The 13,873-nt window shown below is 39.6% G+C and overlaps 1 protein-coding gene across 1 annotated transcript in view; it reads left to right on the top strand.

The window, feature by feature from the left end:
- The first annotated feature begins 3,566 nt into the window (after positions 1 to 3,566).
- RRH (retinal pigment epithelium-derived rhodopsin homolog) overlaps positions 3,567 to 13,873 on the top strand; it is a 14,643-nt gene continuing 4,336 nt past the window's right edge. Inside the window, exons 1-5 of the mRNA XM_009334855.1 lie at positions 3,567 to 3,774; positions 9,761 to 9,951; positions 11,594 to 11,693; positions 12,187 to 12,340; positions 12,700 to 12,868. Of these exons, the coding sequence (XP_009333130.1) occupies positions 3,669 to 3,774; positions 9,761 to 9,951; positions 11,594 to 11,693; positions 12,187 to 12,340; positions 12,700 to 12,868 (720 nt within the window). The 5' untranslated portion in view covers positions 3,567 to 3,668. The remainder of the gene's footprint in view (positions 3,775 to 9,760; positions 9,952 to 11,593; positions 11,694 to 12,186; positions 12,341 to 12,699; positions 12,869 to 13,873) is intronic.

The following is a 13,873-nucleotide window of genomic DNA, read 5'->3' as shown; positions in this document are numbered from 1 at the left end:
AGTGTAGGCTTTCGATGACAGTTTGGTGTTCCCTGGATTTCCCCTCGCTGGCAGCCTTTGGGGCAAATGGCTGGGTCACTTAAAGAACTTCTCGCCTGCCACCCGCTCCAGCGGCGCGAAGGGGGTTGCTGTCCTGCAATATTCTTCCGAAGCTCAGGAAGAAGGTAAGGCTTCAGTGCACCTCACAGTGCTCGGCTTCCCACCCAGGACACAGCGGTAGTGGTGTCACCTACCTGTCTCCTTGTCCACTTGTCAGTGTCTGCAGGTGCTCACTGTTGGCAGAGGCAGAGCATTCAACGACCAAGTCCCGTTTTCAAAATGTGGTCGCAAGTGAATGTGTTAGCCAGCGCAATATTTCACCCAGACATAGGGTCGGACTTTCAGCTGATTTTGAAAATGACAGCTAGTAAATCACTAGGATCAGATTGCTTAAAGGTGTTTAGAAGACCTTGAGCCTTTTGTCCTTGCCACACTAAAATTCTGGTTTTATATTTTTTCTGTGTGGGATCTAAATCCTTGCTAAACAGAGGGTAATACATGGAGGTGTATTGTAAAGCTTAAATTGTTACCCATTGAGAATGGCTTTAGTGCCCCTGCATTCCTCTTGGGGGGCTGTTTTTTCTCCTTGTGTTTTCTGTAGTTGCTGGGATAGGATGGTTCAATATAGTTCATAGATTTGCTGTGTTACTTTGACAGAGAAATTTGATGAAGTACAGAACATAATTGGGATATTGTAATGTATGTCTGCAGCACTGGCTGTGGTAGAACAGAAAGAATTTTCTCTAGCACTGACATGAAGTTATGGATGTTTGCCTGAAGCAATGCTGGATAGTCGCATACGTACTGGTGCAGTTACTTGCAGTTGTGCAAAGCGTTGTCTTGGCAAGAAACAGTGTCGTCTTTAAAAAAAAGTGTAGCTACTGCAGAAGGTATGGCTAGTAAAAAGCTTTGTGGAGTCACGTATTTTTCATGGTGTTTTCTTCAGTCAGCTGAAAATCTCTTTAGTTTAGAGTCAAACTTTTCTAATCAACAGTTTATAAATCTAGTAAAATTTATTTGTTTTCCATTGGGTTTGAACCATTTTCATCCGTTTGTGAAAATAAGATTAAAGGGAAGTTCTGCCTTTTAGAGCCCCCTAGTGGTGATGTGCTTAATAAACGTGGGAGGGTTTTGGTTTGGTTTTTCAGCGTGGTTACCACTGAAAAGAGAAAAGAGGTTTGGTTTTGGGTTTGTTTTTTAATTTTTTAATTTTTTTAATGCAAACGGTAAGTTTCTCTGCTCTCATCACTTGTGGATTGAAATATACTTTACGCATCACTGAAAGCAACTTGCTAAACCCTGTAATGAGTTTTGCATTGCCCCGTATCTATACAGATACCTACAAATTGAAGAATGGACTTAAATAGAAATTGCGTTTTGTTGCTACTGATCTGGGAGAGGGGGGAAGGAAAAGCATCACTTGAGGTTATAAAGCGCCCCTCTGACACTAGTAATACTACCTGTTATTGGAGGATAAAAACAGCCTGAGGTTTTGGATTTTTTTTTTCTTATGCCAGTATTAAAAAGCAATGTGGTAAGCCATATTTTATCTGGCTTAGGAACTGTGGTTCCAACTTTCTGGATTATTTGTATACTTTAATATTTAATTCCTTGCTTTATCTTTTTGGCTTTGTTTTATGAACTGCGGTGTTCTAGAAAAAAATACTTCTAGGTTAATGATAAGTAATGTCTGCCTTTAATTTTGACTTTTTTTCTCTCAATTTCTGTTGCTGTAAAATTAGCCAAATTTAAGAGAAGAGGAAGCAGAGGCAATGTGATGGTACATAGGATGGACTGCACATATTAGAAACTTGCGTTTTAACCAACAAGTGGGTATAAAATCTGTATGGTCTCATTAACTGCTACTCTAAGTCTGGAATCCTATCTGAATAACAATAGTAATGCTTTGCTTTTCTGAGACATTCAGCATTGCAAGCTCTGACTTCTGTGGAAGCTGCAAGATCTGAGATGCTTTTGAAAATCTTGCCAAAGTTTCAGGGGAGGAAAGCAAAGATACCAAATTACCACTATGCTTTTATCTTTCACGGCAGGACTATGGGGCACTAGGGAAGTGGCTTCATTACCAAACAGACCATCTTGCCTTTCAGAACCCTTGCACCCTGTTCCTGCCTAATCTTCTTCTGACAGGAAAAACACCGTAATAATACAAGTACCCTGAGAACCGTAAGGGTGAGTGTAGATCTGTGGCATTAAAGAAGATGTTTGCTGGTAGAACTTTGCTGGTAGACACATGATCGTCTGTAGTAATGATGACTAAATGTCGTGACTGCACAAGTTTTATATCAAAATTTTCTTGCCTTTAGATTCAAATGGGTGAAAGATGCAGGATGTCTGTTTTGGAAAGCTGCGGAGTGGGAGGGAATGCTCTGTGAGTGTTTCACGTGTTAGAGAAGGGAGAGCTCTTCAGGTATACTTTCCTTCCATGGGATGGCTTTATTCCTCAATACTGCCTGTGTCACTACACCCTTATTGCGGCTCAGAAGACACAGCCCTAGCCTGGGAGCCTGCCTCAGCTGCCTGTGAACCACATGCAGCTGAAGAACCACTGGTTGCTCATCCTTGTCACCTTTACACCCAGTATGAGTACAAAACTGAGGCAAAAACTGTATGAAGGGGAACTGGTGGGAAACACCTTATTCGATTGCTTATACTGATACTGCATATAAGCTCTTTGGGCAAGGGTTTATTGCAGCGAATATTTATGCAGGATTTTGTAAAAGGTCTTTACTTCGATGTGCTGCTTCCTCATCATTGAAGAGAAGAAAACGTGAGCTTCTGCTGCTCAAGGCTTTGGAAATCACCTAATAATTTTCTGCCCAGTAGCACGCTTTGGAAAATTTGCCCAAAGTAAGCTTATGTGTGTGTGTGTTTGGGAGAGGGAGGGTGTTCAGACTTGTAAGGCATATTCAACAACCATTTTCTGCAGACCAGGCTATTTTAGAAATGTAGCAATTGAGTTTTCTGGAAGTTTCATGCTTCACTTTAGAAAATACTGGACTGTGTTCTTGTGTCTTGTGTCTGTGTCAGCTCGAGAGTTTAAATCAAACCAAGAATCTTGAAGAAGTAGGTCTTTTAAGGATTTGACTTTGGGGTGGTTTGGACTTTAGAATAAGCATATCCTGCTTTTTAAAGAAATTGACATTTGTGTCTTTATGTTGTGCTGCAGTTTTGTGTATTTGCTGTGATGATGGGAATTCATTCCAAGCCAGGCTGATGACCAACTGACCTGAGCCAACTTTTGTTGAGGTTTCCGAAGCATTGCACAAGAGGTTTGAAGGAAAAAGTTTGGGGGCATGTGACAGTTAATCTCTTTAGCAGTAAGAATGAAGTTTAAGCATACTGTTGGAAATGTACTCAGTTCTGTGCTGCCCTTTGTTTTAATTAACAATCTCCTGCATAGACTGGGAGTGTAAACTTCTTTGCACTTTAGTCCAATTAAATCGTGCTTGGAGGCTGTCAACAGTGGGGGGAACTCCCCCCACCCCCCTTTTTTTAATTGTTCCATGAGTCTGTTGAATAATGAAAGAACTTGCCTGACAGGGTTTTGTAGTGTTTCGTCGTCTTGATGAATTATTGCAGAGAATAGACGACAGTCTCTTTTGTCCAAAATGCATTTGAATGATTCATCCAATTCCTCAGAAAGTGACAATGAAGCTCATTCAGCCTTTACACAGACTGAGCACAACATAGTTGCAGCTTACTTAATAACAGCAGGTATGGGCATTGGCAAAATGTTGTGTAACTTTTAAAAATAGAACTGTAGATCTGAATGCTCATTTTGTATAGTAACAGCGACGGTATTTCATTTTGTATTACACAAATGTCTGATGGCTTTGCTCCATAGTTTACTGACAAGTTAGCAATCAGCAGGCTGACTGAAGTGTGCAGAAAGATCTGAAGTGTGCAGAAACATCTAAGTTTTCTGCTCTATAATTGAAGGCAGCGTTGTGTCTCAAAAAATATATTTTGTTGATATGTAATTATAGAAGAGAGTGAGAATTAATTTCTGCCAGCTTGCAAAAGAGATAAAAATAGGGCATAGCTGTCACATCTTGCATTTTTCTGTGATGTGCTTGAAGCTATCTTGAGATTTCTCCTGGCCCACATGTTCGTAGCAATATATGTGTAGTCTGAGCATGTGAGCGGGTGTCTGTTAGGGGGATGTAAGGGGAAGGGTTGGAATGTGACTTAGAGGGAGGGAGCTGGTCATTAATCAGAGAAGAGCAGACTCCAGTTGCAGCTGTATTTTTCACCGATGACACATGTTAGAAAAAGCATGCTGGAAGGCTTGACATCGTGTTTGTTCCCTGTGACTGCAGTGGCCTTTGGCTAAACTTGAATGATTATGGATTTTTTTTTTTCCCTTGAAAACTGTCTCATTTTTATAACCACAACTGCTTCAGTAATGTTTTTCTGAAGCACTGAGTGTTATAGCAATGAAACATCAACCTGACCAAAACCTGAAACCTACTGTGTTTAAAAATAGGCCTTCTATACCTTTATTATGGAAAATTAAATCATTTTATAAATACTTTATTCATAGACTGTACCATGCATTTTCTATGTTATAATTAGCTTTTAAAATACTTTAAAATATTGATGTACTTTAGGTTTATATGAAATAGTATTGCTGATGGTCACATTTTATTTAGCGTATCTGTTTGAAGTGCTGAGTATCAAATTGCTGTTCTGGTAAAGAGGGTATTTCTGAATGCAAAGGCAATAATTTATTTCAGTTTTTTAGAGAAATTGGTAGAACAGCTACACAGATCAGCAGACTTGTTAAGAAGCTGCAGAGATGGATGATGGTCAAATATTGGAAGGCTAGATACACTCTGCAGTACTACCACACTATTTGCAGGTAACTGGATCTATTAGGTGCTGCAAATATGTATGATACTTGTTACAATGTAACCAATTTTAATTAAAATATATGTATCAAGATGGTCTTTTCAGATAGTTTGACCACGTGGTGTTAGGGATCAAAGCTATCATAGGTGATCAATGGGATTAGCCAGAATCAACCCAGCTCTTCTTTCTTAATCTTGCATGGAAATAAAATGTCTTTCTTAAAAAAAAAAAAGTTAGATTACTTTGTGTGGGTTTTTTGTTGTTTTTTTTTTTTCTTATTGTAGTTGGGGGAGTCTAGTAAATCTTTCACCTGTAGCTTGGACTTCGCTTTCTTAATAAGGAATGTTTTTGACAGTAAGGTCTATAACATCTTTGCAAGTGTGATTGATTGCTTTGCAAATGCCTTACCACAGCAAATCTCACATCTGGAAAATTTAAGCTGTGTTAATAAGCAGATGTCTAAGAATAAGAACGAAGTATAGGTACAGTGTTCATCTTTATGCTGCTTTTTAAAAGGTTTGAATGCTTCTCTCTTTTGCAAATAATTGCTTTGTTTTCTGAGAAGAAAGTAATTCTTACATATTGCACTCTACAGTGGTCAGTGTATTAATTTTAGTCATGAAACAGGGATACTCAGGCTGCAGGAAGCAGTACTGCCTCATGGATAACCTTCAGCTTATAATGGTGAAATGCTCTGGTACCATTTTAAAATGCTAACTGGTAAAGTAAATTGTGTGTTATACACAGACCTAACCTTCATTGTTTTGATGCTACTACCCCTGTGTCTTGCTTAACTCTGTTAGGGCTTGTATTTGCATTTGGTCTGCCTTTAGTTTTTGTTGCTTCCCTGGGAAGAAGGAAAATAAGAAATTTTTCTGCTTTTGATCAGGCCATGAGGTTTTTATCTTCATCTTCACAAAACTACAAGGCTTAATTAAAGAAATATGGGAATAGTTGTCTAACCTGCCTGTTTCACAGGCCAAGTGGCAGCATCCATGTGCTTTTTCTGAATCACATGAATTCGTCCCAGCTGATGATTTCAGGTTACTGAAAGTCTTGGGCTTGGTCTGCACTCCCTGCCCTCTAAGAAATCATAGAATCATTTATTTTAGAAAAGACCTTTAAGATCATCAAGTCCAACCGTTAACCTAACACTGCCAAGTCCACCACTAAACCATGCCCCTAAGCACCACATCTACGTGTCTTTTAAATACCTCCAGGGATGGTGACTCAACCACTTCCCTGGGCAGCCTGTTCCAGTGCCTGACAACCCTTTCAGTGAAGAAATGTTTCCTAATATCCAATCTAAACCTTCCCTGGTGCAACTTGAGGCCATTTCCTCTCATCCTATCGCTTGTTACTTGGGAGAAGAGACCGACACCCACCTCGCTACAACCTCCTTTCAGGTAGTTGTAGAGAGCGATGAGGTCTCCCCTCAGCCTCCTTTTCTCCAGGCTAAACAACCCCAGTTCCCTCAGCCGCTCCTCATAAGACTTGTGCTCTAGACCCTTCACCAGCTTCGTTACCCTTCTAATGGGCACTGCTTAACTCCTGCCTGGAGAAACTTTGTCCTTCTACTTGACCTGATTCTCAGAAACAGGGAAGAGAGAACTTCTTGAATCCACATGTTTTTTCCTCACTTTGTTCAAGGTGGAATCCATCTTTTTTCTTACATTTTGCTCCCCAGAACATTTTTTTTTCTATTATTAATTTGTTTTAGTGGTGCTAAAATTTTTAATGAATATAGGCTTAACAATTTCCACTTTCTCTTCCCTGTTTTGGTTTGGTTCCCTCCTCCCCCTTCATTTTAAGATTGGGTTCTGAAGCACTAAATTTAAGTGTGTCTAGCAGGATCCTTCCTTCACCCTGAGGATATGAGTTTACAGTCCTGTTGTTTTTCTGATTTCATTCTTGGCAGATGTAATAATATCTGTTAAAGCATGCCTCTTAAGAAGCCTGTACTGTTTTACAAACTTGTAATTCTATTTTGCTTCCTCTATCCCAAGAGATTTCATACTACCTGTCAACAGAAGAGCTGACAGAACTGGCATTGCGAGTGCTTTTACTATGGTGTTGGTTTCAGATCAGATCCCCCACTCCCTGCTTTTGTTCGTTTTAGGGGCTCATAGCATCACAGTGTCATTCCTGAAATGTGTGAATATATGAATATGATAGCTGATGGCATCTATGTGGCTATGCACCTCCAACATCATCTGTAATGTAGCTTTTATGTTCCTCCTAAGGAGACTTGCACCTGAGAACAGACATGCTTGGTGGTTTTAAAAAGAGAATGGAAAGAGAGATACCCAAGAATTAATTACAATTTTGCCTCATTTGATTTTAAACTTACTGAATCTGTTAAGAGAGTTTCTGTAATGTAGGAGATTGGTACTGATTAATAAAATGTTGCAGTGAAACTCCTTATGTGAGTTTCAGGTATAATAAAAAAGGTACCAAGTTACGTAATTGAAATGGAGAAACTCCATCTGAAAGCTGAAGAATTGGTGGTGTCCCTGGTGTCCATTATCCAAAGTATCATCTTTGTTATATTTTTATGTATGTATGTTATTATGATTGCACTGGCTTTCCTTCTGCCCTTTTTCATATCTGTCAAGGTATTAACGTAGGTCTTGCCGAGCATAGTGGTTCAGATGGTACTTCTGATGTGTATTTGACTCCAGAAATGTTTGTCTCAGTTTGATGCACTGGGGTGTGTGCTGGTATTTATAAATCTATGGATTGTGTTCTGCCAATGATGGAGTCCACAGGACTTTCCATGATTTGAAGGAATTTCCATATCGATACCAGCTGAAGTCTTCAAAATTCAACTGTAGAGCCGAAGTACTTGAAACTGATTCTTTCCCTCAGGTTTTCTAACCCTGCTGATTTGAGGTGGTTGTTTGAACTGCAGCGTGTTTGGAGTCTGACTATGAACTGATGTTAGAGATTTTTAACCCTGTGCTGCAGCATTGATAGTGACAGAGATGGAAGAACATCGTATAATACTTAAAAACCTTATTGCCCTTTCCACAGAGGTGTGTCAGCAAAAGCTAAGTTCTGTGTGTCAGGTTTTTGGTGGAGCCAATAGCGGAGCAGAAATGCCAGCAGTAAAGGTGATGGATTGCCAAGGGACTGGAGCAGGACGGGCAGTGACTGTGAAAGAAGATGGGTCTGCTTTTGGAAGTCCCCATTCAGTATGACAGCCATTCACTCAAGCTCCTTACAGAATTATGCCTCAGATCTGTGATGATGAAAACCACAGTGTTTTGATTCATAGGTGAAACTTTTTAAATAAATTAAAAAAAAAGAAAAATTCTGAGGGGCATTTTCATGGATAATGTGTTGTTAGACTTTTACCAAGATAACATTCCACTACACACTTGTAATTTAAGGTGCCCAGGCTATACAGATGTTTATAAGTTTAAGATTTGGTTCAGTGATACTGTAATAGCTGTGCCAGACTAGGGAATCTATGAACAACTTAAAAATTCCTGTTATTATTTACAAGTTATTTTTTTAATGGCCATGTTTGCTTGAACATATTGGAATTCTCCATTTTATTGATAAGAGCTGTGAGTCTTTCTCCGCGGAGGTGCAAGGGGGAGTTTTTAACCTTATTCGGTGTTTATTAATAGCTTGTATTAATAGTGGGCTAGTGAAAGTTTAGAGGATGGGAGTTTGCTCTGGGTATCTCTGCAACAGGCTAGAGTCTGAAGAGAATAAAACCACAACAAAAAACCCCTCTGTTTTGTAGGAGTGCCATGTAAACTCATTCCAAGAGCCATGCAGTAGAATTTGGCTAGGAAGGAGGAATAGCAGGAGAAAAGGAGGATCTGGAGGTTTTAATATAGGTTACCAGGATCAGAAAAAGCTTGCTGATGCACAGGGTCCTGAAGAGTGTCCTGGGCACCTCGAAGAACATTAAGTCCAAAGCAGATTTCAGAAGGACTGGACATGAAGAGAGGAGAATGTCCATTTTAGCTTTAGTACTGTATTTCTTTATTACAACTCTCTGTCTACTGGCCATTTCTTGTGTTGCCTAATAATAGACTTCGGACACAGTTTGAGTGAAGCCAGACCAAAGAGGTTTAAAAATACACAGGTTAGCGAGGCAGGAGCAAATTCAGTGCAGAGCTAGACTTTTACCATGGCTATGACACAGCCTTAGAGTTTGTCAGGTGGAGGCAATAGCTCTGGTGCAGACCCAGCCATGCCACTGTGGCAGGCTGTGCGGATCATCCAGACTGCTTGACAAGGCTTAGAAAATACAATTTGCAGCAACCTGAGCCAACTCTGATGCTTGCAAAGAATTGGGACCTCATGAGCAGAGAGGGGAGTTAGTCTGGCTAGGATAGTGGTAGGAAAGTCAAAGCTTCTATATTCCTTTTGGTCAGGATTATTGTCTGAATGCACAGTGGAAACTCTCCGCTGAGAAAGGAAGATCTCGGGTGGTGGCAGGGGCCTGCTGCTAGATCAGGTGCATCATAAGCCCCACTTTTTTTTGACAGTCACCATCCTGCATGGAAGGCAGCACTGTACTTGGTGGCTGGAGTGTTTGAATTGTAATCCTAGATGCTTTTGAATTTCTGCTATGCTTGTCATTGCATTGGAAGTCCCAGGTTCGGCAAAACATTCCACTTTTGGCCCTCACTGAATCCAAGTGAAAGTTACCTAATTGGAAAATCTTTTCTTTTCTTTTCAGGTGTCTATCCTCTTTGCAAAATTGTGCTTGACTGAAAATAAAACTTGTTTAGGACTTAGATATTACGATAGCCTGCATTTTCTTCTGCATGTATCTTACTGGCTGGTGTGTATCTTTTGTAAAGTTTCCCTTTTTCTGTTTTTACAGGAGTGATAAGCATTTTCAGTAACATTGTTGTGTTAGGCATCTTTGTTAAGCACAAAGAGCTTCGGACAGCAACCAACGCAATTATTATCAACTTGGCTTTTACTGACATTGGTGTTAGTGGCATTGGTTACCCCATGTCTGCTGCCTCAGACCTGCACGGAAGCTGGAAATTTGGATATACTGGATGCCAGGTATTGCAATTCAGTCAGAGAGAAAGTTTTGAGCACTTAAAAGCAAACTGAGAAATAAGTAGTAGCTCTACCTGATGTTAGTTCTTTCAAGACATAAAATGGAGATGCAAAATTTGACTGTAGACCTGAAGCTGATGTTCTATAATGTCAACAATTTCTGGATATAGGATTTTGTGTGAATTTCATTCCAAACTTGTATTTATAATCTGAAAACATTAAAGTGTAACCTTTTATTTATCAGCTAGAGATTTTAAAATAGCTCTGAGAAGGCTTAGGAAATGAAATCCCCAAATGAACAAGGTTATAGTAGCACATGCACATTTGATGACTTATTTGATAGTTAAAAGGCTTTGGATGTGGCTACTGTTTTGATGGTGAGCTTGACAGATCTTAATGACTTCTGCTTGGCAAATACATGTTCTTTTGGATGGGACTATTACGATATTCAAAATAAAGGCCTGCAAGGCTATTGGTCTTCATTCAAGATTTAGCCTAGTTTTAATAGCTGTCTATTTTTAAAAATAGACTGACTGAAAATTTGTACTTCCATAGCAGAGAGATGGTGCCCTTTGCTCACTATGTACTGTGATTTAAATCTACTTTTTAAAAAGACTGTTGGGCTTAAGTGCCCAGGAAAATGGGTAGTAATGTGAAGATGTATGCTGAAAATGTGACTCAAGGAAAATATTAGCAACACTATACATTTTGGACCTTTATATAATGGATGTTTATAACAATCTGACATCACTTGCCTGAGTACACAGTTATTTCAAGCTCAAAATTCAGTCACTGTTTGACAGGAAGCCTCACTTTTAACATCTTTGGATCTAGACTGACTTGTAGTGGGTTGAAGTTGATGTGAAATCTCACTACCAATGCTTTGGGAGGTAAGATCACTTGAAGCACAACTCATGTCAGCCTAAACCAAATGAATCCTGTGAACTGAGATGGCTGAATGTCATGTGGTTCTATTATAACCGCTGGTGGCATGTGGTCTGGCACGGGGCTCTATTTCAGGGGTGCCAGTGGTAACACAGCCCTCACGGTCATCCTTCCCGGTCAGGCTGCCCATGGGATGACCGGGCAGATGCATTTGGAGCATGTTGGGATTGCAGCATATGTCACTCTGTGCAGTAGATCTGACACATGTAAAAATGGGGGCCGATGGGGAAAATCAGCGTACCATATCTGTGAAATAAGTGTAGTTATACAACAGAGGAAAAAGTGACAATTCAGGACGATTTGCTAAAGCTGTAACTTTTTTGATGATTCAAATGCTCTTCAGGTTTCTTTAACACATATCAAAAACATGAATTGAATCCCTTGCCCCCAACCTCCGAACTCTTTATCTCTGAACCTCAAAATTTACTTATTGAAGTACAGTGTTTGTTTGCTTTTTAGACTACAGTCTTTAGGATTTCTGATGTGCACACAAGCAGGTTGCTTTTGAAATGTTTAATTTTAAATCAGCCAACTGCAAATTGCCTGCATTGAATTAGTTCCTTCAGTATCTTGCTTATGGAAGAGAGCACTGGCTGAATGTAATGTATTGTAGCGCCTTCGATTGAGTCCACAAATTTGTGTTTGTACCTTTGAAAGATTTCTCAGGAAGGGTTTTTTTGTTTGTTTGTTTTATTTTCAGATCTATGCTGCCTTAAATATCTTTTTTGGGATGGCGAGTATTGGTTTGCTCACTGTTGTTGCAGTTGACCGTTATCTGACAATCTGCAGGCCTGATATAGGTACTGTACTTATGGTAAAAAATCATTCACTCTGGGCTTCTATGAAATAAGAGTCTAATTGTATTGTTTTCTCATGAATGACTCCATAATTACAGTGCTGGGCATAATTTGAATTTAGGGCATGATCCTACAGTACTTGGTTAAATAATGCAGCTGTATTGTAACAGTTAATGCCTTCCCCTGCAACCAGGCAAAGATGTACTTGAGTGCACTGCCGCATAATAAGCTTTTTGGCATGGGGTTAGGAGCAGGTATTGCCTGTATGCTGTGAGTTGGAATGGGTGATGGTATTTAAGTGGCGTTTAAGGCTGGAAAGCGTGAGATGTCGTTCAGCAGTATGAAACAGGTATGCTGCAGTGGTCGGGAGTGTAGGCCTTTGAAAGGATCATTATTAACCTGGTATGTGCTTGCTGGAAGCCACTTGTCGTTCACGTTCAACACTGGAAAGAAGCAAAGATGACAGCGGTTTGTGATTGTATGTGCTTGGCCACAGGAAGAAGAATGACTACCCGTAGCTATGCCACTCTAATCCTTGCTGCTTGGATAAATGCAGTCTTTTGGGCTTCCATGCCTACTGTAGGCTGGGCTAGCTACGCTCCGGATCCAACTGGAGCAACGTGCACAGTAAATTGGAGGAAAAATGATGTGTAAGATTCCCCTTCACCCTTTCTTTTAAATTTGCTGCCTCACTGAAGGCTAGGATTATTTAGTTCAGGACTATATGAGCATAACTTCTTCTTTCTGAAGTATGAAGCCTAATTTATAAAAATCATTTTAAAACAATGGAATAATAGAGAAGTCTAGAAAAAACATAGGAATTGAGCCATGCTTGCAAACTGCAAGACTTGTAGTTGCTAATAAAAAAATTAAAGCTAAAGAAAATTTTCCTAATTCTTTAAAAGCTTGTTTTAAAATTTCATAATCAAATCAAAATATCAAATTCTTTAGTAACTTTTCTTGGATGGCTGTTTGTAAGTTACTGTGTTTTGTTTTTCTGTCTTATCAGGTCCTTTGTTTCCTACACAATGAGTGTAATTGCTGTTAATTTTGTTGTACCCTTAACAGTCATGTTTTACTGTTATTACAATGTTTCCCGAACAATGAAACAGTATGCCAGCAGTAACTGCCTGGAAAGCATCAACGTAGATTGGTCTGACCAAGTAGATGTGACAAAGGTATGGTAAATGAGGGCATGTTTTGTTTTAAGCATGTTCTTTTAAAGTCTTGGGGGCAAAGGAACAGTGGAGCCTTTTAGGCATTTCTGTTTCCTAAATTCCCTCTTTTCCTTTCATACTAAATATTAACTGAAATTTAGCCTTGGTGAAAACTGACTTGACTTGTAACACTAGATTCTTTACTTTTGGCTTAATACTCTTTCCAGATGAATAGCTAGTTTGAAGGCTGGGAACAACATGAATTTTCCTTGCCTCTGCCCTCTGTCATTACATAGAAATGTACCTCAGAGGTGTCCTAGGAGGACTTTTACTCTTTGTGTCTGCGGAGTCCTTAGGCTTTCTGCTAGGTTCACAGGTGTATCTGGTCTGAAATGGATTGGTCAACTCTGGTTTGAACTCATGGCCTAGAAATGAAAGTGCATTTCCAAGCTTCTGAGCTGTGTGATTCCAGTCCCTTGTTCTTTTCAGTCTGTTGAGTTTACCTCTTTCTTATGTAAACAGTAGCAAATGCGGGTTATGGCATAAAATGATATATCCTGCCTGGAAGGTTGACATTCTTTTAATTTATAAAAGCCCTTGAGAAAGCTTGAAGTTCACTAGCTCCTTTGATTTTGTGTGAAGATATGATTTATGGTTGGGCATGGTAAAAAAAGTGAGAGAGTATTGGAAAGAAGAGTATGTACCTATGCTGTTGAATTACTTATCGGTGCAAACTCAATATTCCTTGGAAAACTTTCTAGAATTCTGATAGAATTTGATAGAATTAAATTTATTTTTTTAAAATTAATTTCTAGAAATTTGGTAGAATTAAATCTGGCCAGGGACGTCAAGGGCAACAAGAAAAGATTCTATAGGTACGTCGGGGATAAAAGGAAGACGAGGGAAAATGTGGGCCCTCTCTGGAATGAAACAGGAGACCTGGTTACTTGGGACACAGGGAAGGCGGAGGTACTCAATGACTTTTTTGCCTCGGTCTTCACCGGCAAGTGCTCGAGCCTCACCGCC

Source organism: Pygoscelis adeliae, unplaced genomic scaffold, assembly GCF_000699105.1.
Source record: "Pygoscelis adeliae isolate BGI_AS28 unplaced genomic scaffold, ASM69910v1 Scaffold350, whole genome shotgun sequence".
NCBI classification, from domain to species: domain Eukaryota; kingdom Metazoa; phylum Chordata; class Aves; order Sphenisciformes; family Spheniscidae; genus Pygoscelis; species Pygoscelis adeliae.
The sequence above is the reverse complement of the archived record's forward strand: the minus strand, read 5'-3'. Positions and strand labels throughout refer to the sequence as shown.